Raw genomic sequence first — 22,194 nt, forward strand, 5'->3', positions numbered from 1 at the left:
CACATAAAGCTTGAGATACTCTTATCAATGATATTTTAAATGTGTTGTTCATTAGTTAGCAGTCACCCACTCAACACTCGTCAGAAAAGACTACAGTACTGAATTTTACATCAGATTTAGATGTGTTCAAGGGGGTGATCTGGTAAGCATACTATCGTCCAACATGGAAAGCAGACATGTTTGTAAGGGACAGAAAAAAAAAATAGTTACAAATTTCAATCTATATTGGAATAGCAGTTGCAGAAAACCATCTTATTTCTTTTCTTTTATGTAATGTGAAGCTTTTCTTACCAAGAACACAGGTCATTAATTGTGTTTACCTATTATAACAATTTTATGGGATTGTCCCAAAGTATGTTATGTGAACAGCTCTGAGACAATATGAAGATACAGTCAGATGAAAATAAGTGATTATGTTTGTATGGCTTATGAGTTCAGATTTACCTCTGCTCCATGAAGAAAGAGACTCTCCTAAAGAGAAATTTAGAGCAGTAATCTACTTTTAGTAGTCTGAACTGCCATCTTAAGGCAGTCTCTCTTTTTTGACTGCAAAAGTAACCTGGAGACACTTCACTCTCCAAAATGAAGTTAGCCTTGTGAATACCTTTCCCTTTCGCTCTGACACAAAACTAGCCCATAGCAATGTAAAAAAAAAAAACTGCAAAATTTCACCACCACTGAAGGCTGCAGTGGAAGAACAATTCTTTAGACCATTGTAAAGAATGTTCCATCATCACTGCTTTCTCGCAATGCAAGTTTGGACCACAAACAACTAGTTTTCTTAACCACTATTCAGAAGCACTTAACATGATGGTCTCAGTATCTTCAGCAACTTAAAGTAGTAAGTTCTTCATGTCGACCTGTTGTGACTTCTCTTGGATGAAGACTGAAGTGGCAGTCAGTGTTAAGATCCAGAAGACACAACACAGAATGACACGAAGACCAAGTGGAAGAAAGAGTAACAGCAGCCTAATAGTAGCAATCTCCACCCTTCCTCAGTGTGAAATGTCTCAAGAGAAATCCCTGGAGTATGACCACCTCCCAGTTATAGCACTACTCTAAGGAAAAAAAAAAAAAACCAAAAAAGACTTCCACACTTAAGTTTAGAAACTAGGGAGGTAAGATTCACAGAATCTTATCTTCACATAAAGCAGAGAGGGTCCTCTCATCCTAACTGTGAGCAGTGGCTGTTACTGGTTAAGTGAAACACCTCCCTCCCTCTCTCCTTCCAGTCAGAAACTCTGCTTATCAACCCTTTATACACCCTGATTCCTGTCACCATGTGTATCTCATTTGCGGTGATGCTGCCAGTGGGTAATCCTCCAAATGCCATTGTCTTCAGTTATGGGCACTGCCAGATTAAAGATATGGTGAGTCTTGAGATCGGGTATATCCTCCTATCTTCATGCAACTTCAACACCTTGTCCCCACATCCAGCAGCCAACAACAATAATGATGATATTGGTGCTAATATAAAGTCATATTGATCCGCACTGCTGTAATGTGACTGACCTGTCAGGTTAAGAACAGCCACACATCTGCTGCAGGATGCGTACACTTCTCATCTTTGTTTTTTATGAATGCAATGGTCTAAAGAGCTATCAAAGAACAGGAGTACACAATCCTTTAAACTGACCTGTTAAAACAAGCACACGAGAGCATGAGAATTTAGATTTATCACATAGCTCCACAGTAAGTCATGTAGTTATTACCCTGCTATGTGTGGTATAACATCTCATTCTGATTATGTGATCGAGAAGTTCAAGTGACAAACTGAGCAGTTTTCCAATGAGCTGCATCAGCCTCTGACTATCACTCCTGAATACTCCCACAACGTATACATAATACTCATTGTGCTTTTTTTGGCTGTAGAAATCAGTACATATAATTTATCTCTATATATAATGTCAGAATACACACATACACACACCCTACTGCTTTCTTTTTTCCATGGTAACTGTTTTTGATCAAGTTGTCATTGATTGTGCTCTGATGCATTTTGCTTTTGTAGGTGAAAGCTGGCCTAGGTGTAAACCTGATTGGCCTGGCTGTTGTCATGGTGGCAATCAACACTTGGGGAATTAGACTCTTCCAGCTGAATACTTTTCCAGAATGGGCAGCAGTCGGCAACGTCACTAGCCAAACATAACCTCCAATGAAAAAAAAAAAAGAATAAAAAAGAAAAAAAAAAAAGAAAAAAGTGCAAGACCAAAGCGAGTTGGGACAAAATATTAAATGTACATTGCACATACGAAAGACAGGAGAAAACTTGTGTATACATAGAACCAGGATCCATAGCAAAACCATGAAGAAAATCCACAGGGAGGTCTTCTGCGCAAACTTTTCAGTTCTGAAAATCAGTGTGAGTTAAAAGGCGAGATTAGCTTTGCTCTATTGTTGCTTTCCCTGTGACACCATAACTCTGAAACAGATCTCTCTTCCAAATTCTCTGCCTATGGCTTTTTCATGCCCTAGAACAATTACGTAGGACTTGTAAAACAGGGGATATAGGACTCCAATGACAGAAGACAAGTATACATACGCTGATGTACGCAGTAGTAGGATATTCGGTCCTATTATTGACTCCTACAATGAATGAAGGGTGAGTCTTACTCCCAAACCCAGAGTTTTATATGCCTATTTGTTTTAAAGGCAAATTATTATTATTCTTTTGAGATGACTCATCACTGTGTTGGATAAAAACACTTTCCCACCTAACCCATATGGCCTGGACAGAAATACAGCTGCCAAACACCAGCTACAGCACTTCAAAGGGATAACAGAAACCACCAAATGGATTGGAAGGAGAAGTCTCCTGGGAAGCAGAGTGTTTGTTTTCCACAGCACTAGTATAAAGTTTCCAATACTGCAGTACTGGCAATCTCTGCTTTGGAAGGAAGAGCTTCAGAAACAGAAAGTTTTGTTCAATACCTTCTTTCCTTATCAGTGTACTGCAGTGGGAGCTTTTTCGGCAGGGGAAGCTGTGACCAGCAAAACCTTACCAGGCCAACATGCCCATTACTGTCCTCTTTCTTTGGCTGCTGTTTAGATAGTTACACAGTTATGATTACCCTGACAGAAAGTACAATCTCATCCAAGATGGCACTCAGCGCTGCTCCATGAGTAAGAATGGAGGAGGCTGAGGTGGAGTGGTGCTGGTGTATCTCCTCATCGTACGCATTCACTTTAACATCACACCCACCTGCTCTCTAGCAGCCCAGGAAACCGTGACATAGACTGGATAACTATCAAACCAAAAGGCCAATCTCTTTATCGAATGCCCTGCTTTTCTGACTGGATCCCTGTGATACTCAGTAAACCTTGTCTTGTATTATGTCCTGGTTTTAATCATTTCTTTAATGTCAATGCATTTAAGATGTATATTAGGATGATTGGATCTCATGTAATCACATTCTTTATATATATACTTTAATGATTTTTTATGCTTCCCACTTATAATCTGAGCTCTCTGAATGTTAGTAGGAATGTCTATTCTGCAAAAATAATATGTCAATAAAATAAATTATTCACTACTGCATATTCTTGTGCTCAGTGAGAATATAAATAGGATATATTTCACCTCGTAACCCACCAAGCCCTTAGGGATGTAGTGTTGAGACAGCAGAAGGTGTTGGTTTACTGCTTCTGTCAAAACAGAGGGATACCACAGACTTGTCTTGGAAATAAACAGATACAGTAAGAGGTCATAGGTTGGTAGAGGGGGAGCAGAATGGGAAAATCACAAAAGCATATTTTAGCCCTTGTACCAAAACCAGGAGGCAGCATCCTTTAGCAAAACAATTGCTATTTATAGTCATTCCTGTAAAGTTGGTTTTGAAAAACAAAGTGTTTCTGTGAATCAGTGGCTCAGTGCATCCCCATGGCCTCCTAATCCACGAAACAAGACCTCAGCTTCACTTTTTCAACTCCTCTCACCTCCCCAATTCCTGTGTTCCCCCTATCCTGAGCTTGCTGCTCTGCTGCACCCCAGCATACAAACCCCATGCCTGCCTCTGGGATCCAGATCCTCCTCACCACTCCAGCTCTCCTCCCTGGGTGTCTTCCTGCTCCCCAGCCAGCGGCTGCTGCTGCGCACAGACCCCGACACGGTGCTCAGAGCAGAGGCGCCCCGGCCTCCCTCCCGGCACGAGCTGCAGTCCCCCGGCAAGCTGCACCCAGCACGGCAGCCGCTGAAGCAGGAGAGAGAGGCCGCAACCAACGTCCGTCCACTAACACGGGCAACTTTCTCCAGAACATGCACTTCTGTGGGTGGGGGTGTCTGCAGTGCCCAGGGTCCTGTCCCCACGCACAGCAAGCAGGACTTCTCTTTGTTCTCAGTCCCCAAAGTTACTTTCAACCATTCTCCTCCTGGCAAGAAACTCTCCTTTCGGCGTGGTCTCTTCCCAAGGCTTTAGTCCCTCTGTGCCCTTTACTGCGCACTCATCTTTAATCCTTTTCACTTCACACTTCATCCACCATCATCTTCGAATTGCCTAGCTGCTCAGCAACAAATCACTCTCTGCTCTCCTAATACTTAGTTCTTGGCTCAGCTCAGCTCCCACCAGGCCTTGCTATCCCACACCTTCCCCAGGGATATGAACATGGGATATTCTTATTTGCAAGACAGAGGAGCAGCTGGCATGCCAATCAGCTTTAGGGAGATCTAGGATTACTCACAAATCAAACAGGGTAGCCACCAACACTCTTCGGTAATAACACCAATAGCACTAGTTAAATGGTAATTACTTGGTGCTGTGTTGCACGTCTCAAGGAATATTTCTTCAGAAACGTTTCCAAGAGTCTTTGGCATAATTTGTGTCTCATGAGATTGGTGCAGAGAAATTTGGAGTGGACTTGGGTAAGGAGCTTTCCCAGCAGCCCTCCCTTCTGCATCGGGGCTCTCAGCAGACTTCCGCGTCCACAGCTGCTGGCACTTGTCACTGCCACGTCCCACCAGGCATTTCCAGGAAGGCAGTGCGCTGTGCCGGCCCGTCTTCCCTATCAGATGAGTCAGTGCATGCACCACAGCCAGATTCTGCCCTTAGACATAACGTATGATTCCTTTCATTTTCAATGAAGACACAAGAAAATACATGAGAAAGTATTTAGTGGCAGAATCTGAGCATCACAAAGGAAAATAGCAGCTGATGAACAATAAGCTTAGAGTTGGGCAAGCTGCATGGCTCATAGTGTGACAGCAATGGGTGCTGACTGCTGCTTTTTTTTTTTTTTAATTAAAATAAATGGCAAGTGGACAAACAATTGGGAAATTTTCACTGGTAATTTATAGCATACTGTCACTCAGCTTCAGACTTGCCTCTACCAGTAACCAAAGCTGAAGTATTTAGTTCAGAGGGGAGATAAGCCTGATTTCAGATTAAGTGATTTCCAGATGCTTTCAACATTCAACACATACATCAAGTCCTAAAAACAAAAGTCCTGCTTTCAGCCCAGAATTTAAGATTCCTGCACAAAAAGTATAATCACATTAACTAGCAGGAGTATACTATTTTATCTTACAGTTTTATATTACCTTTTACTAGAATCCTATTAAGGCTACATATATTTTTTTTTTACAGTGATATAAAACCTGAACAATTTAACTGAAGTTAACTGAGGTGATTTATACTGAGTAATTCTTCATTCTGTAGCTGATAGAGTATTGTTTTATTTCTCAGGAAAAAAAGCAGAACATGATAGCTGTACTTAATACTTGTACACTGGTTGTTCAATTCACTCTGGTTTGCAGAAAATGTGAATAATATAATTTAAACCAGGCCCTTATATTTTTTTTTTCATCCATTGATTAGTATCTTACTACTTGGGTTGCATCTTTGAACCCAAAGTTGCAGTTGTCAGAGAAGGGCTCTAATCAGTGTGATGAAATGTTGCAGAATCCCTGTTTTCACACAGAAAACCAACAGCATGTTCCACTCCAGCATTTGGGCTCACAGGGTAGGAAAGTTACTCATGTAGTTATGGTTTGAGTTGGTGAATTACAGGAATGGGGTATTTAGGTATTTTCCAGATGTATTAAAGACTAAAGTTGGAATCAACTTTGGCAGGAACATCTATTCTGAAGGCAATTTATGAAATTTGTTTTATTTTTCCAGAAAGTAAATTTGACCGTCTGTGATTAACTTATGTTTCAGGTGAAAAAGCAAATAACCTCCAATGCTGTTTTACTGCAATACAAATTCAATAAAAATGATCTTGGCTTGGGACTTTGTAAAGTAAAAGTTAGCAAATACCACCGAGAAGTGTAACAAATAGAACTAAGTATCTCTTTCTTGTCCCTCTGAGGCAAAAATAAAAAGAGCTGTACAGGAATTTTTTCTATGGAGTTTACCAATAACATCTGCACTCCAATATCCACCATCACTTCCTAATATTCTAAATAATTCTGCATCACATACAGCAGATATTGATTTTTACATATGAATACCAATTCACAATCATGTTTCTGCAAACACAGATATAATCTAGGCTTATAAAATCAACTCTTTATTAATTTTGAAAAGTCCAATTTCTTCCTTTGCAACATTTCAATTTTGGCAGTAATCTAAGGGCCATCTGTAATCTGGGCCCTTCAAAGCACATTTCCAGATGCTCTACATGTATAACAAATCTCTCCAAGAAAGCACAGATAGCGGAGTCGTAACAGCTGGTGGTGCACACAGCTGCTGGAACCACAGGACAAAGGAGAACCAGAAAGGAGAACCGCAGTGGAAAAAATTTTGCCTTCACAAAGGCAATATATTTTTCGAGCAATATCACAGCTCCCCGCAGCATCACCACTAAGAAATGTCCTGCGCTGCCAGACCAGCACTACAGCTCATCAGAGTTCATTGGAACTGTGAGTTTACTCAACAGAAATCACTGTGAAGAGCGATACATTAACAGGAGTCACGTATCTTTACCTGAATTCATAACAAGTTTCTGATGTAGATGATGCTGCCTAAAAACATAAAGAAAAAGAGTTGGATTCATTAAACTTTTCCCAGTCCTTGAGTAATTCCTCTGCAGTATGACCCATTTTTTACAGAAGGCGCTCGAGGTACTAGTGGTTTAACTGACTTGGATGGGGTTAGGAAAGCCAATGCCAGGGCCCTGAGTGCCTTAATGGCCACAGTCAGCCTCACCTGGGAGGCCTATAGAGGCCCTTCTTCCTACAAAATCAGGAGCCAAAGGCCTCTATAGGCACACCAGCTGCCAAAGGAAATCTAAAAGTGCTGAGGGAGCTGGCCAGTGTCACTGTGAGGCCACTCTCTATTGTCTTTGAACGGTTGTCCTGATCCAGGGAGGCCCCTGAGGACTGGAAGAAAGCAAATGTCACTCCTATCTTCAAGACGAAAGATTTGTGGAACCACAGGCTGGTCAGTCACACATCAATCCTTGGGAAGGTGATGGAGCAAATCCTCCTGGAAGCTGTTTCCAAATATATGAAGGAAAAGAAAGTGATGGATTGAGAGCCATCAGCATGAATTAATGAAGGTGAAATGATGCTTGACCAGCCTGGCACTTGTACTACAAAATAACTCACTTGGCGGATGAGAGGAGAGCAATGTACATTGTTTGGCAGGGCTTTTGATGTGGCCTTCCACAAAACCTCACAGACAAATTGAGGAAGCATGGACTAGGTAAGTGAACGGTAAGGTGGATTGAAAACTGGCTGAAGTGTTGCGCTTAAAGGGTTGTGGTCAGCACCACAAAGTCCAGCTGGAGGCCAGTCTCTAGTGCTGTACCCCAAGGGAAAATACCATGGCCAATATTGAATTATTGAACACTGGCATATTTATTAACGGTTTGGGAAATAGAACAGAGTGCACTCTTGGTAAGTTCAGAGACAATATGAAACTGGGAGAAGTGGTTGATGCACAAGATGGCTGTGCTGTCATTCAAAAGGACCTTCAGAGGCCAGAGGAATGGACTGACACAAATTTCATGAAGTTCAACAAAGGGAGGTGCAAAGTCCTGTATTTGAGGAGGAATAATCCCCCACACCAGTATAAGCTGGAGCTGACCAGCTAGAAAGCAGCTTTGTAGAAAAGGATCTGGGCATCCTGGTAGACAAGTTGAACGTGAGTAAGCAATGTGCCCTTGAGTCAAAGAAGCTCAACAGCACCCTGAGCTGCACTAGGCAGAGCATCCTCCACAGGTCGAGAGAGGTGATCCTTCCCCTCTTGTTAGCCCTGGTGAAACACATCTGAACTGCTATATCCAGTTCTGGACTCCCCAGTACAAGAGGCATATGGGCATACTGGACCGAGTCCTGCCCAAGGGCCACAAAGGTAAAGGGATGGAGCACACATCATGAGACAAGGGGCTGTGGTTCCGTGACATAAAATGGCACCACTAAGCATTCATGTTAGTGAAGTTCTGTGAGGTAAAACCACTGTCTTTATTTGAGCTCTGGTGCCCAGTAAGCTAATAATTAACTTTGCTATCTGGCATTTCATATATTCGTATCGGGAAAGTGCATTCATCCTGAGTGACCTGCTATGACAGCACTGCATCCAAAGTCCCTCTGAGCCCTCAGATGCAAGATCTGCATCAAGTAGTCATTACCCGTCTGTACTCTCTGCCCTCTGAAATATAAGGTTAACCTTTAGTATTGTCTAGGATAGTCTCAGGCTGAATCAGTTAGGTAAAGTGTGTTATACAGTAGCTGCAAAATAAACAAGAACTGTGTTATGTTATCCAGCTCTCCAGCTTACTACATGGGACAAAAAAGGCAGCTTGAGCTAAAATGTGTTGCAAACAGTGTGAAACACTTAAGAAGTCCTGTCATTAATATTAATGAACATATATTGTTTCTACAGCACTACAGCTATAGCTGGTTCACTGCAAAATCTGACAGGAAAAAAAATCCGAACATCTGCTTGGAATGCTCAGCTGAAAGTTTCAGCTCCAAATTATACTTTTAGAGTAACACAGGCCCTTTTGGCAACAAATATAGAGATTTTGACTATTATTTCCCTTCTTGTCTCTGAGTAAAGAAAGGGAAGAACATAAAGCATGTCTGAGGAAAGAAATAATCCAATTTTAAACGCTAACATAATTGTATATGAAAGGCAAAGAAATACGAATGGGTTGGAGCCAGTCTTTTTCAATACTCTGCTCAAGAATACTAAAGAAAGAACAGGGCGGGGGAGGAAGGGAAGCTGGGGGAAACGAAGTTCATCACCATTCATGAAAGCATTAAAACAGCTGTGTAGTGCTGTCTCACTCTATGGAAAAGTTTTTGTGTGCAGAAGACAGTTCCTTCAGTCTGGTCTGAAGTCTGTGAAAGCTAATCGAAACGCCTTTCAAAGTCCAGAGTGTACACTACTACTACACTAATAGCTAAACGTGGCTGTACTTTATATGTGAACTCCCTTCACCAAGCACATTCTTGCTATCTTCAACACATACTGCTACCATAATGCTTCTGACAACTAAATGTCAGGTGGTCAAAATAATTTCTTCCTGTTTTGAGTTTTTTTGAGTGTTTACTATAGGGAGAGTTGGTAGCATAGCTACTCAGATTGTCTGACTTGAGGTGGCTTTTAAACTTGCCAAATATTCATTAGCAAAGACTGAAAGCTTTTATGGCAGCTACACATTTCAGGGCAGATGGTAAAAGGAAGAATGGGAAATTACAGGTGAAATATTTCTTATATATATATATATTTATATTATTTAAGAAAGAAAATCTTTAGATGAGAGATACTTTCCTCAATTGCAGGAATTCATTGTGGAAGAACTCTGCCATCACCAAACTTTGGAAAAGGAGGCAAAATTTTGGCATAAGGTATTCTGTAAACGTGTCCTTGCTGACTCAAGTGAAATCTCCTGAGCTTGGAACCCATGCAGATGTATCTGAATTAAAGGCTTTGGGATAGAGGGTGAAAATTACAATGGGTACACGGGGAGTCCTGTACTTAAAAGCATTCAGGCTATGTTTATCTCAAGCAGTGCAGTTCACAGGGTCTACAGAGCAAAATAGTGCCCAAAGCTTGGGATATTTTCCCTCTGAAAGTCTCTAGGCCTGTTTCATGGACTGAACACCCATTAGAGATCAAAGCACATCTTCTGGTTTAGTCTCTTCTGAAAAGAATCCAGTCCATGTGCTCTACAGTTTTCCTGTGATAAGAACAAAAACATGGGAAAAGGATAAGTCATTTTGAAGCCACACTCTTTATCCTACCTAAAACACTGATGGAGAAGCACTCTAGGTATCCTTCAATCAAGAGCCTGAAGGAGTGGAGGAGGTCTTTCTCTGTGCTTGTTCCTCCTACTTGTCTGTAGCAGTCCATCACCGGACATTGTTACTAAAAGCAAGGAGAATATCTCTCTGGTACCTATCCTTGAAATTAGCAATGAAAAGAAGGAGAATAATCCAATTTCAGTAGAGCTGATAAAAGCAGAGAGTCTATAGTAATTTTACTGTGATTGGTGTATTTAGTAGCAAAGATAGATAATTTGTCCTTCATGTTCTGCAAAAGACTGTCAAGGGGACTTAGTGATTTAAGTCACCTTACACAGTTGATAGGATTCTCCTATTTTACTGAAAAAAAAGTTAAATAATCTTAATTCAACAATCTATCAAATAAAACTTTCATCTATTCAAATAACTGCAATATTTTCTTCAGAATTTGTAACCAAATAAAAAAATGCAAAAAAATGGTGCAAAAAATGGTTTCCAAAAGCAGATTTTGCTTTCCATTTCAACAGAAGAGGACAGTGCTGCATTTTCTCACACACCAGGGTTTTTAGTGGCAGCAATGGGTGAAGAGGAGTATACTGGATAGACAATAAGGGGGACAGCAGATAAATGGTTCTAATCCTAAGAAAATGCATGGTAGACAACTGAACCAAATGCAAACACAATGGGCTGAAGATCATGCACAGGAATGAGGAAGTAACAGGAATACCAGACATGTATAGTCCTTGCTCCACACCAAAAGGCAGTAAAAAACCATACTTAGAACAATTACACAAATTGCACCATTACGTACATAGAGCGAATGGTTTGGATTCGCAACGTAACTGCTGACCTTCATGTGCCCCAATTACCACTTATGGGACATAACTCTTCTCTCTCCTATCCTCCCAATCACTCCAGAGACATCCTCAAGCAACCAAGCAGAAGGGAAAGAAGAATAAGAGACAATAATAGAAGAAACAATTAATTTGAAACCTGGGTTAAAGTTGATAGCCTTTTACCCTTTTTGAAATCAGCCATGTTGTTGCAAAGTCTACACTGGTGGAAGTGATCATTTAACATAACGGAAAAAGCAAGAGCTTCCCCTTTCCTCCAGATTCAGAGTTTGACAAATGAACTTTCCTATCTCCAATAATGGAATAAGGATCTTAAGGACAGTGAAGTACCGCTGCTCACAACAAATGACAAGAAACCTGAAAGTTACTTCTTAATGCATTTAATTTCTTTCGCAATGTTCTAAGAACTAGGGTATTACAAAGTGTGAGGTACGCATAGGAACAGGACTAAAAGGACTCCAGTTGGATCAGGTAAAAATAGGTTACAAAATATTAGGAAAAGCAATAACGACAAACGACCTTATCCAGTCACATATCAGCTGCAAATCCAAATTCTGAAACCCTTGAAAATCAGTCCCAGGGAAAGTTCACGGCTGCTCTTTCAAAAGAAGGACATTCCATTCCAGTTCTAGGAGACTAAAAGTGGAGGAACATCCCATGCCAACCCTCTACTTGATCTCTGTTGCCTGAAAGGTAAATTGCATCCTTGATGCATGCACAGAGGTGACCTGGGTAACATTGCTCTCTTAGGACTTGTCGCTGGGAGGTTTCTTCTTAGCTTCCACGTCCTTCTTAAAATCTTCAAGCTTCTTCGCAATGTTAGGAATCTTTAAAGACAAAAGCAAAAAACCAAACAAAACCCACACAAATTAACAAAAAATCCTGAGTGACATGAGCAGGAAAGACAATACTATAAACGCTGCAAGAAATTCTATTAGGTTTAAATTGGTTTCTAAAAGATACTTGCTTCCAGAATCTGTTACCTTGCACAGAGGTTAAAAACAAAGCAACATCAAACAAACAGCAGATGAAAGCACCTCACATGGGGCTTCAGGAAATATTTTAGAATGTTAAGACTAAAAGTCAGACAGTGGTGACAGGAACAGGAGGGAGGAAAAGAGATCACTTCACAGGAAATTTAGTAAGACCAGTCTGGCTTCCCCACTGAAAGAGGGCAAACCGCCAAAGACTAACCTGATTTAAACTCTGATGCACAGACTTTAATAATGACTTTTGGAGTGGAAATTAGATTGCACTATACTGGTCACAAAACAAGATAAAAGAGATGTTTAAGAGCAGCAAATATGTTCTCAAGAAATTTATGAAGAAATACTTCTCCTGGTCCATTTTGTGGGAACCAAATTCCCACTAGGGAATTCTACTGCATTGCAAATTGGTAACCTTTTGCAGTTTCACACTTGAATGAAAATTGAATTTACTGCTTGTCAATTTCAAACCTTCAGCTTTCTTTTGCAAATAGAAGCATTCTCATAAAGTAATCTAACAGTAAATTTTGGCAACTTAAAAAAACCCACCAACCCCGCAACTTTTAATTGCAGGGAACAGACTGTCTCATGACTCTAGCTAAAACTGGGAATTGACAACATAGGATTTCACAAGCTAACTGATTAAATGAAAGTAAAGCAAAGTTCCCACTGATAGTTGTGAAAAAGATCATGGGCTTTTACTTCATATGTAACCTGCCCACAGAGCAGAGTTAATCCAAACAGACCGCAGGGCTCTCATTGGATGGTTTGAGTCTGATACTACAGTTTCTCTCTTACCTTCCCTTTCAAAGTTAAGCTCTGTCTGAGCAAATGAAATTAATAGCCCAGCCCTTAACACGCCTGACATTTAAGCTAAACCAAGAGAACTCCTGTGCTGCCAGCAGAACCCTCCATGTGCTTATAACTAAGCACATGTGGGTACAGCTGTAGAATTAGGACCTCATTACGACAAGTTTATCTTAGATGTCATCTAAACCAAATCATCTTCAAAACCAGCAATAAAATTGCCATGTTCATACTGCAAGTCAATGTTACATTCCCAGGGAACCATTTCCTGCAAATCAAAAGCATAAGTCCCCCTCTTGTGGCAATACTTTATTAGTGCTGCCAGAAAAGCACTATAACATGCTTACAATACATATTGATGCACCCAAATATGTTCTTATGACTACATTTTCATAACACTGTAAAACATATTTTGGAAAGAAATACAAGCTTTTTATTAGTACCCTTATTGGAGTGACCAGACAGGAAGCATCACAAAAGTCTGCACATAAGCAAGAAGCAAAAAATAAGAATTCTGCTAGCAAAATGACTTCAGAACTGAAGACAAGAGAAAAGCAAAACATAAATGTCATCAGAGATTTGAGCCTCGACAGTTTTTTTTTAAACTAGGCTAATACAGATTGCACAAGAAATGAAAAAAAAAAAAATGTTACATTTCATTTACTCCTCTAGCCTAAAAACACCTAAGTGGCACTGCTCTCACAAGGGATTCTGCTGACTGTGCAGAAATTAAAAGCTTGTATTGAAGACTCAGTTCTAAATCTTCTTCTGCTTTGACTCTCACAGTGAAAAGTCTCCATTCACTGTGAGAATGGAGGACGGAAAGTTCACTTATTTTCTTTTCTCACTGTGAGAAAAGACGGAAAGAAAGATTGCAGGTCGATATACTGTTTGAAGTAGGAGCTGGTACTGAATTTTCAAAAAAAGCTGGCAAACCTTATTTTCATTATTGATACAGAAGACAGAAATTTTAGATGCTCTGAAGGATTTTTAAGTAACAAACAGGTTACAGAACACTGTAAGCAGACAGGCTATCAGTCAGGAAACTAGTACTTTAATGCTGGTATGAGCCATGAACACCTGCTAAACCTTCTCTTTTTCTCCTGCCTCTATCTATGTAGAAGTCTGGTTACCACATCTGTGCTCTAGGGCCCCAACATCAGTTAAGGCTCTAAGCATTACTCTATCACAGACAAGGTAGAGTTTTGATTCCATTTACATTTGAGTTCATCTACAACTAAAGTCAGTAAGATCTGCATTCTGTTCAAATACAATAAAACATCAAAATAAAGACTGACTCAATTCCGACTGAGGGCCTTATATTTCAGTTCAGAATAGGTTCAGCTCTGAGAATACTTACATCATAGTTCTGAGCCAGATACATCCCAACCACATTGCCAAGAGTAAAACCAAGCTAAATAGGAAGAAAGGGATAAAAGAATAGTTAACATCCTTCCATCAAAAGCATGTTGGTTAAAATAATAATAATAATAATAATAATAATAATAATAATAATAATAATAATAGGAATATTGCAAGTCACATGAAAACTAAAGTGTTTCAATTCCACTCCTACTTAATTTCTCACCTTTCTTCCAGAGAAGCACAATTTTACCCAGCTTCCTCACCAAGAAAACTTTACCATTGCTTCCAAAACACAGCACAGTGTGTTTTCAGTTTGGATCAGACTATGATCATCTTTGTCTGCAAAATTTTTTGCGCACCCACAAAGACAGTAACTCCTATAAAAGTGGAGGAAAGAGTAGCAGGGACCTACATCACATATCACTGATCTGTTGGTCCATGCTTGGAAAGCCTAAAGCAACACCCCAAGAAAAGGATGCTCAGTGCTCGGGAGGGACACATGCATGCAAAGACGTAACACAGTAATACTAACAAAAAAGTTCACAATCTCCAAAGTCAGAACAAAGGCTCTGACTCCAAAAAGATCCCACTCTCACCTTGAAAGGTTTAAGAATAGAGATCCCCCATAAACTTAAACTGATGTTAAACTGCTGCTTCTCTTCTGAACAACTAACAATCATCCAGACCCCCTAGCTCCCAAGAGATTAGTTTTCAGCCAAATCCACTCAGATCTAGGGGCTCCTCTAAGGCAGGAAAGGACTGTTGGTTGGAAGCAGGGCACAACATCTTTTGACAACTGTGCAAACTCGTAGCTGCTGAAGGTTGTCCGTGAAAATGCACCCTGGAAGGAGAGCAAGAGCAAAACAGAAGCACAATTCCTAGCCTGGACCCTGCTTGCCAGCTGAGGAAAATCCTCAAGTGTCTCAACACTTTGTGAGGGAAAGAAATTCCCTTCTTCAAAGACAAGTGATGAGATTTTCATTCGGCAACTCCACAAGGTCCTAGATTTTATTTTTATTGTTATGTTTCATAACAAGTACATCCTATACTATGAAAGCTCATTTGACTATTTTGGAAGGGGAGACTACTAATACTGTGCCTTCATTCACTGTCAGTAGGCAAATCACTCTATATAGGAGCTGAGGCCAATTCTTTTTAAGAAAATTATTACTGATCATGGTCACTACTGTCAAGAACATTTTAAGAAAATGTGCTGGTTTTGGCTGGGATAGAGTTAATTTTCTTCATGGTAGCTAGCACGGGGCTATGGTTTGGATTTGTGCTGAAAACAGCGTTGATAACCCAGGGATGTTCTAGTTACTGCTGAGCAGTGCTCACACAGAGCCAAGGCCTTTTCTGCTCCTCACCCCACCCCACCAGCAGGTGCACAAGGAGTTGGGAGGGGACACAGCCAGGACAGCTGACCCAAGGGATATTCCATACCATACGATGTCATGCTCAGCACATACAGCTGGGGGAAGAAGAAGGAAAGGAGGCGGCGGTGGGGGGAGTACACACGTTCAGAGTGATGGCGTTTGTCTTCCCAGGTAACCGTTAGGTGTGATGGAGCCCTGCTTTCCTGGGAATGGCTGAACACCTGCCTGCCCATGGGAAGTGGGGAATGAATTCCTTGGTTTGCTCTGCTTGTGTGCGCAGCTTTTGCTTTACCTGTTAAACTGTCTTTATCTCAACCCATGAGTTTTCTCACTTTTACTCTTCTGATTCTCTTTCCCATCCCGCTGTGGGGGGAGCGAGCGGGCGGCTGCATAGTGCTGAGCTGCCGGCTGGGGCTCAACCACGACAGAAAAATAAACCCACTGTTCACAATGACATCTTTCATATCACATACTGACTAGACATCTTTTCCATGCCCAAGGCAGGCTGCAGTACAACTCATCTTTTCAGTGATTCAAACTCTGTAAGCATCGCCAGTGAAAAGGTAGCTACAGAAAACTAAAAATTGGTTGAAAGCTGCCAAATGAATCATGACTGAAAGTTACTTCAGTATTTTCTTAAACAGATTTTTGGTCTTATTCTTTATTATTACTTTTCAAGGAGCTTCGCATTAACCATTTAGGAAAAAGTAGAGTTCTTTTTGTGTGTACTGCACTGGTTATCATTTGCTCTTGTAGTTTTAATTATCAGTTAAAGAAGTACTCTGGGAGATATTGACAAACATTACATTGATGTAAAACCAGACTCTCAATGCAGAGTATCATTCTATCAGAGAATTTCCTTTTCTTTAGCACTGTCTGAGAATTCACTTGAAAACACAAACCAGGTCCTTGTTTATGAGCAGTTTTCTAGGCTTTCACTCTAGAACATTTCTGAAGATGGGACAACTATCATTCTGCTGTGTGATAAACCTTATTCGGTACAGATAGTACTAACATCAGTGCTCCCTCTAAGTGTATGTCTTTACTGAAAAGTCTAGCACCACATTCAAGAGCAATCCACCCAGTTATATTTATTTTTTTGACAATTCAAGCAGAGGGAAACATTTCACTTCAATTATGTGGATAGCAAAAATATAGCCAATTAAAATGAGCATGTTTATTAAGGACAATAGGGTTCATGAGAGTTCAGGGTCTTCCAATTTCTACCCAGCATTTCAAGTTGCATTTTAAAGACATGTTTATTTTACACTTAACTCTGGATAGCAAAAATACAAGGTCTGTGAGATTATCCCTTTATCTCCCTGCTACAGCCCTAACAAGGGAGAGCAAGAGTCAAACACTCAATTTACACCCAAAGAGGGAAGAAACCCAGAATTAGTATGTCTTTTTTTTTTTTTTTAACTTCCAGGCACTAATCAAGAAGTCATAATTAATAATAGTTTTTTATCTAGCAAATGCAACAAAAAAAACATTAGCAGCAAGCAGTAGAATTGATAAACATGGAAACTGAGTAGCTAAGGGTATTTACTCTTACTGTGTGTTTTCAATGGAGTGGAGAGATACTACAAAAACAGCTAAAGAAATGGCTGAGGCTTTCATACTTATTATTACATTTTATTTTGAAGTTGAGATAAGAAATAGGCCTTATTTATTCATTTCATAAAAACACACAAGACAACTTACGATAGGCCATCTCTTCTTGCCCTGTATCAACACTTGCTATGAAATACATTAGCCAGCTAGATTACTCTTCCCCCAATAAGAGATATAAGAATATCACTTATTGTTTATACTTACTGGGACATATCTGAATACAACTAAAACCCTAGAGCATCCCTCACATCACTAGCATGAAAAACGGGAGGCTGTTTCTGTGCTTTGCTACAGCAGCAACCAGCATCTTTTTGGTCTGACAATTTATTTCCACACTTGGCAGCAAAAATACCAGCATTGGTTAAGTATTTAATGAAGTATAGCCAGGCATCTAACTTCAGACACCCAGAAGAGTTTAGGGGAACATACAGAAAGACAGAAAGGAAAATTCAAATGAAAAAAAGACATTTAGTCTATTGATTCTGCTGTGGTAAGGGGATTTAATGAAAGGCAGTAATGAAATACGACCCCTTGCCTTAATTTCTACGTATAAAAATCCACATCTCCATAAATTTTTAAGCGTCCACAGAATGGCAAGGACTGCACCCCCAGCTCTCACAAAAGGAGGGGGGTACATATGCTAATACAAAGGAATGTGAGCAGCAGGAGGGCATCACCGTGAGCAAGCGAAATCTGCTGAATCTCCAAGGCGAATTTGGAAAAATTTGTTGGGGAAAAAAAACCCAAGGCAGGACCTACATTTTCAGAGCAGTTTTAAGGCACTGTTCTGCGGGGGGGGGGGGGGGGGGGGGGGGGAGGGCAGGGACAAACCCAGCAACACACGGGGCTAGGCAGCGACCAAGCGCCGTACCGAAAAGCGGGGCTGGGCGACGGGTTGGAAGGAGCCGGAGAAGGGAAACCGCCTGAGGCCGCACCCACAAGGATGCTGCGCTGCTGGAGAGCCCTAACTGGGCGCAGCCGCCCCATGTAAGCAGCTTCACGGCCACGGGGGCGAGTCACGCCCGGGAGCAGGAGCACCCACGGCGCGCAGCGGCGAGCTGAGGGGAGAGGCCGCCACCGGCCTCTCGGGCAGGGGAAGGCCGCCCGCGGGGTGCGGGCGGTGACCGCACACAGCGACTTTCCTCCCCTCGCCAAGGAGCGGTGCAACCCCGCCGCCGTCCCCGCCCGCCTCGCTCCGCCCCGCCGCGAAATGGCTGCGCCGCCGCCCCGCGGAGCCTTACCAAGAACTGCAGCATGGCGCCCGCCTGCCTGCTTCCCTGCCTGACTGCCTGACGGGGAAGTTAGGCGGGCGGCGGAGGCTCCTCTTCCGGGTACCGGCCCGCCCTCATTGCCGCCGCGGGGAGGGGTGCGCACGGCGCCGCCCGCCCGCACCACTTGGGCGGCCCCGCGGCCCACGCCCCACCAGGCCCCGGGCGTGGGACCCCCCGGAGGGCGACACTTAGGGGGGCTGCTCTCTGCCGCTTTTTGGGATAAGGAGCGGCGCAAAGAGGGCGGCAAGCCGTCTTTTAGGGCCTCCCTCCCGCTGCACAGGGAGCGTGCCGCTCTCGAGGGGTTCCACGGGAGTGCCGAGCAGTTAAATGAGAGTCCGAGTTTTTACACAAGATCAGGGGAACTCGGCATCTAGATGCGGGCGAAATCCTGTATCATTTGGGTGTCCCCTGCCTCAGTGCTTGGGTAGTCTCAGCCTCCAACGCCGGAGAAGGCTGCGAGGGGAGGCTGAAGGAGCGGGACCTGTGCAGCCACCCCCGGAGGGGAGGAGGGGGTGTTGGTTAGGCGCAGCCATGTTCTTCGGAGTTGTGCACGATGGGAGGGCGGGAGACAGTAGGGACAAGGTGAACCCAGAGGACTGGGCTGGATTTCAGGACTGTTTTGTCACTGATGGGATGCAGGCAGGCAGGTAGCTGGCCATGATTGCCCAGAGAGTTTGTGCCATCTCCACCTAGGGAGGTTTTTCAAGACCCAGCTGGGTTAAACCCTGAGCAACCCGTTCTAAGGTTAGAGCTGGCCCTGCCCTGAGTGGGTGGTTGGACCAGGGACTTCCTGAGGTCCTCTCCCACCTGAGTCATCCTATGATCCCACAAGACCTTTCAATAAACCTGTGTTCCATTTTTTCTTTTTTTTTTCCCCACTAGCGTGATTAAAAAATGAAGAGTAGTTTTCATTTTGAAACACTCTGGGTTTAGCTTCTTTTAATGGCTACACTTAATTAATTGATATTTGGGCAGTAAATATCACTTAGGGAGATTTCTCCTGCTGAAAGACAGTAAGAGATTGGAGACTATTACAACATATTACAAATCTCTTTTTCACATACCATTTCAGATTAAAAAAAAAAAAAAACAAAAACACCACAAAATAAAACACATGGCAATTGTGGAACTATTAGGCAGCTCTACCCTGAAAGCAAATTAACTGGAACTAACCCTCCATTCCCAGAAAACTCAAATGCTCCATCTAATAGAAAACATGTAGCTTCCTGCCTTTCTGGGGCAGGGACCTTAGTGAGGTAAAGAAGTATCTTCTACCCACTTTAGGAAAGGAAGCACAGAAAGATACCAAGTAACTTCTTTTTTGGTCCTGGTGATACTGTTGTGAGGAGCTGGACTTGAGACAACTTTCTCCTGAATGTCAGGCTATCCCAAAGCTGCTGTATTCTGCTTCCCTCCCTGAGCCAGAGCCGACATCTGGAAATGGCATGCAGAGGTTTGGATGGATGTGGCACAAGAGCCAGAGAAGGGATGCCTTGCCTTCTGGAATGGGGCTCCCAGGAGTCTTGGAAATGAGCTTGGTTCTGGAAACAGGAACAAATCCACTGGTGGTATCTATTTTCGTAATGTTGAGGCCTTCTACACGTATGTAGGATCAGAGCGCTGAGATAATATTACAGACTCCCACCTGAGCATGTCAGAAATGAGAAGGAGGAAACAAGGCTTTTAGTAGTAATAATGCCTCCACAGTGTCCCTACAGGGAGATAAGGCTTTTCCTGTTTTCTGCTCATTAAAAATGTTGTTGTTATGCTTATATTATAATGAGTACAACATCTGCTAGACAGTCTTGGCTCAACAGTACTGTACACAGTTGTTTTCCTACATGCCATGAATTTCCTCTGTGACATTTAATGGGCAGCCAAAAATAATTTTTTCCTTTAAAGTAAATCCATTCCATTTACATCAGCCAATGCTGACTCATTTTGAGTTAGAGACTGTAAAGGGTGGGTATGGTGAATGGCATGTGTTATTGGAAGGAAGAGCTCAGTCTGGCAGCTATAAATGCAACTATCATGCTTTCATAGCTGGGAGGGAAAAAAAAAAAAAAAGAAACAGAAACAACCCTTCTTTTTTTGAGCTTCCCCAAATATGCCTTCACTTCAGAGAATCTCATGAGCAGGCAGCACTTACTCCAGCCTGGGCCTTGGCTGTAACTTGGTTGGAGTGCATTTATTTGATCTTGAAGAAGAGAAGGAGTCAGGAAGAGACACACAAGACTCCCCATCTTCAACACCACTGATGCTATTCTGGGCAATGTTCAGGGGGTGGAAGGAGTCCATTGTGCTACATGGCACCAGTTTTGTTTTGCCTGCTTGGATTTGGGTCGGTTACAGGGCCTGCTTTTCATTTGCTTTGCTTTTTTCATTCCCTGCTTGTATCATCCTCCCTGCCAGAGGACGATACAAGTCACAATCCTTCTCAGGGGACTGGGGTCTTCTTTAAGGTAGCTCTTGCAGCTTCTTCTCTTCTAGTTACCAGCTGTTGCCACAGAGATTGGTAACAGCGTGTGGAGAATAAGGATGGGATGAGGAGCAGCAGCCCAAACAGGAGTGCATAGAGCTTGTGTGATACTGAGCTGGCTGCACTCTGCTGACTACCCCAGGAAAACCTGGGCTCAGTGAGACTGACAACTGATTTTCAGCATCCTTGCTTTAGCTCCTTCCACCTTGCCATCACACACATGTATTTTAGGAAATGGAGTCTTTTATGTGGGAAAACAGCAGGTCTGAATCCAGAAGTGTGAATATCTGCAGTGCAAAGAAGAATGTAAAAGTCATGGAGCACCAGTGAGATCCCAGGAGCTACTGCATGCGTTCAGTCAAAACCAAAGCTGAAATGCTGAATATCAAGTACGATGAATTCTTTAGTCAGCTGCAGACAAGGCATACAGATAGTCTGATAATTTTGTATGTGCAGGCAAGTGTTAAAGGCCACAGTGATAACTCATATATATAATGAACATCTTTGAAAACAGATTGTCCCTCATAACCAAGAATCTTGAAGAGTAAGCTACTTAAAATGAGTAAGGTTGGAAAACTCATCTTTCTAACTGAGATAGGGACAAAAAAGGTATAATTTTTAATACATTTGCTGCTGCTGAAGACTTTCTCAATGTTATCTACTTTACTCAGGTGCTCTGCAAGTATAGTCAAGCCCGTGAGGTAGGCAGAAAGCTTATTTGTCAGGAAGTACTGGCTATTGTACATTATTCTCAATTGCTAAATCATATTTGAAAATACATTCATGTTGATTTAATATTGTTTTTAACATGCATTTATCTATATACTCTGTTCTATGGAAAGTGAGAATCATTTTCTTAAAGGATATTTAATTTACCTGTTTTTTACAATAAGTTTGCTGGTGTATGAACATACCAGGACAAGACAGTTTTGTATGTTAGGCCCAGCAGAAAAAGAAAGTTGTTATGCCATTATATTATGGGAAATGCTAACAAAGAAGAGCTTATACTCTTATACCCACATAGATCTATGGGCCCGGACAGATTCCACCCCCAGGTGTCAAGAGAAGTGGCTGACATTGTTGGAGGGACACTGTCTAGAATATTTGAAAAGCCATGGAGATCAGGGGATATCCCTGATGACTGGAAGAGGGCAAATGTGATACCCATCTACAAGAAGGGCCCAAAAGAGGTCCCAGAAAACTACAGACCCATTAGTCTTACTTCAGTCCCTGGGGAAATAATGGAATGAGTC

At 42.0% G+C, this 22,194-nt stretch overlaps 2 protein-coding genes across 2 annotated transcripts in view; one reads left to right on the forward strand and one right to left on the reverse strand.

Annotated features, from left to right (window-relative positions):
- The window catches only part of SLC13A4 (solute carrier family 13 member 4), a 29,083-nt gene extending 24,672 nt beyond the window's left edge, over positions 1–4,411 (forward strand). Inside the window, exons 15-16 of the mRNA XM_054849140.1 lie at positions 1,233–1,370; positions 2,012–4,411. Of these exons, the coding sequence (XP_054705115.1) occupies positions 1,233–1,370; positions 2,012–2,149 (276 nt within the window). The 3' untranslated portion in view covers positions 2,150–4,411. The remainder of the gene's footprint in view (positions 1–1,232; positions 1,371–2,011) is intronic.
- A 6,996-nt stretch (positions 4,412–11,407) lies between these two features.
- On the reverse strand, positions 11,408–18,586 carry STMP1 (short transmembrane mitochondrial protein 1). The gene is made up of 3 exons (XM_054849152.1): positions 18,433–18,586; positions 14,197–14,250; positions 11,408–11,870 (listed from the first exon to the last, which is right to left on the reverse strand). The coding sequence occupies exons 1-3, from the start codon at positions 18,445–18,447 to the stop codon at positions 11,790–11,792; spliced, it is 150 nt and encodes a 49-aa protein (XP_054705127.1). The 5' UTR covers positions 18,448–18,586; the 3' UTR covers positions 11,408–11,789.
- Between the last annotated feature and the right edge of the window lie 3,608 nt (positions 18,587–22,194).

This window comes from Grus americana, chromosome 1 (assembly GCF_028858705.1).
Source record: "Grus americana isolate bGruAme1 chromosome 1, bGruAme1.mat, whole genome shotgun sequence".
In the NCBI taxonomy this organism is placed as follows: Eukaryota; Metazoa; Chordata; class Aves; order Gruiformes; family Gruidae; genus Grus; species Grus americana.

Excerpts from the sequence above, each read along its gene's own strand:
- STMP1 (XM_054849152.1), bottom strand. Across the intron at positions 11,871-14,196 it reads ATCTGGCTCAGAACTATGAT|ATTCCTAACATTGCGAAGAA; the intron begins GTAAGTATTCTC and ends TTGTCTTTAAAG.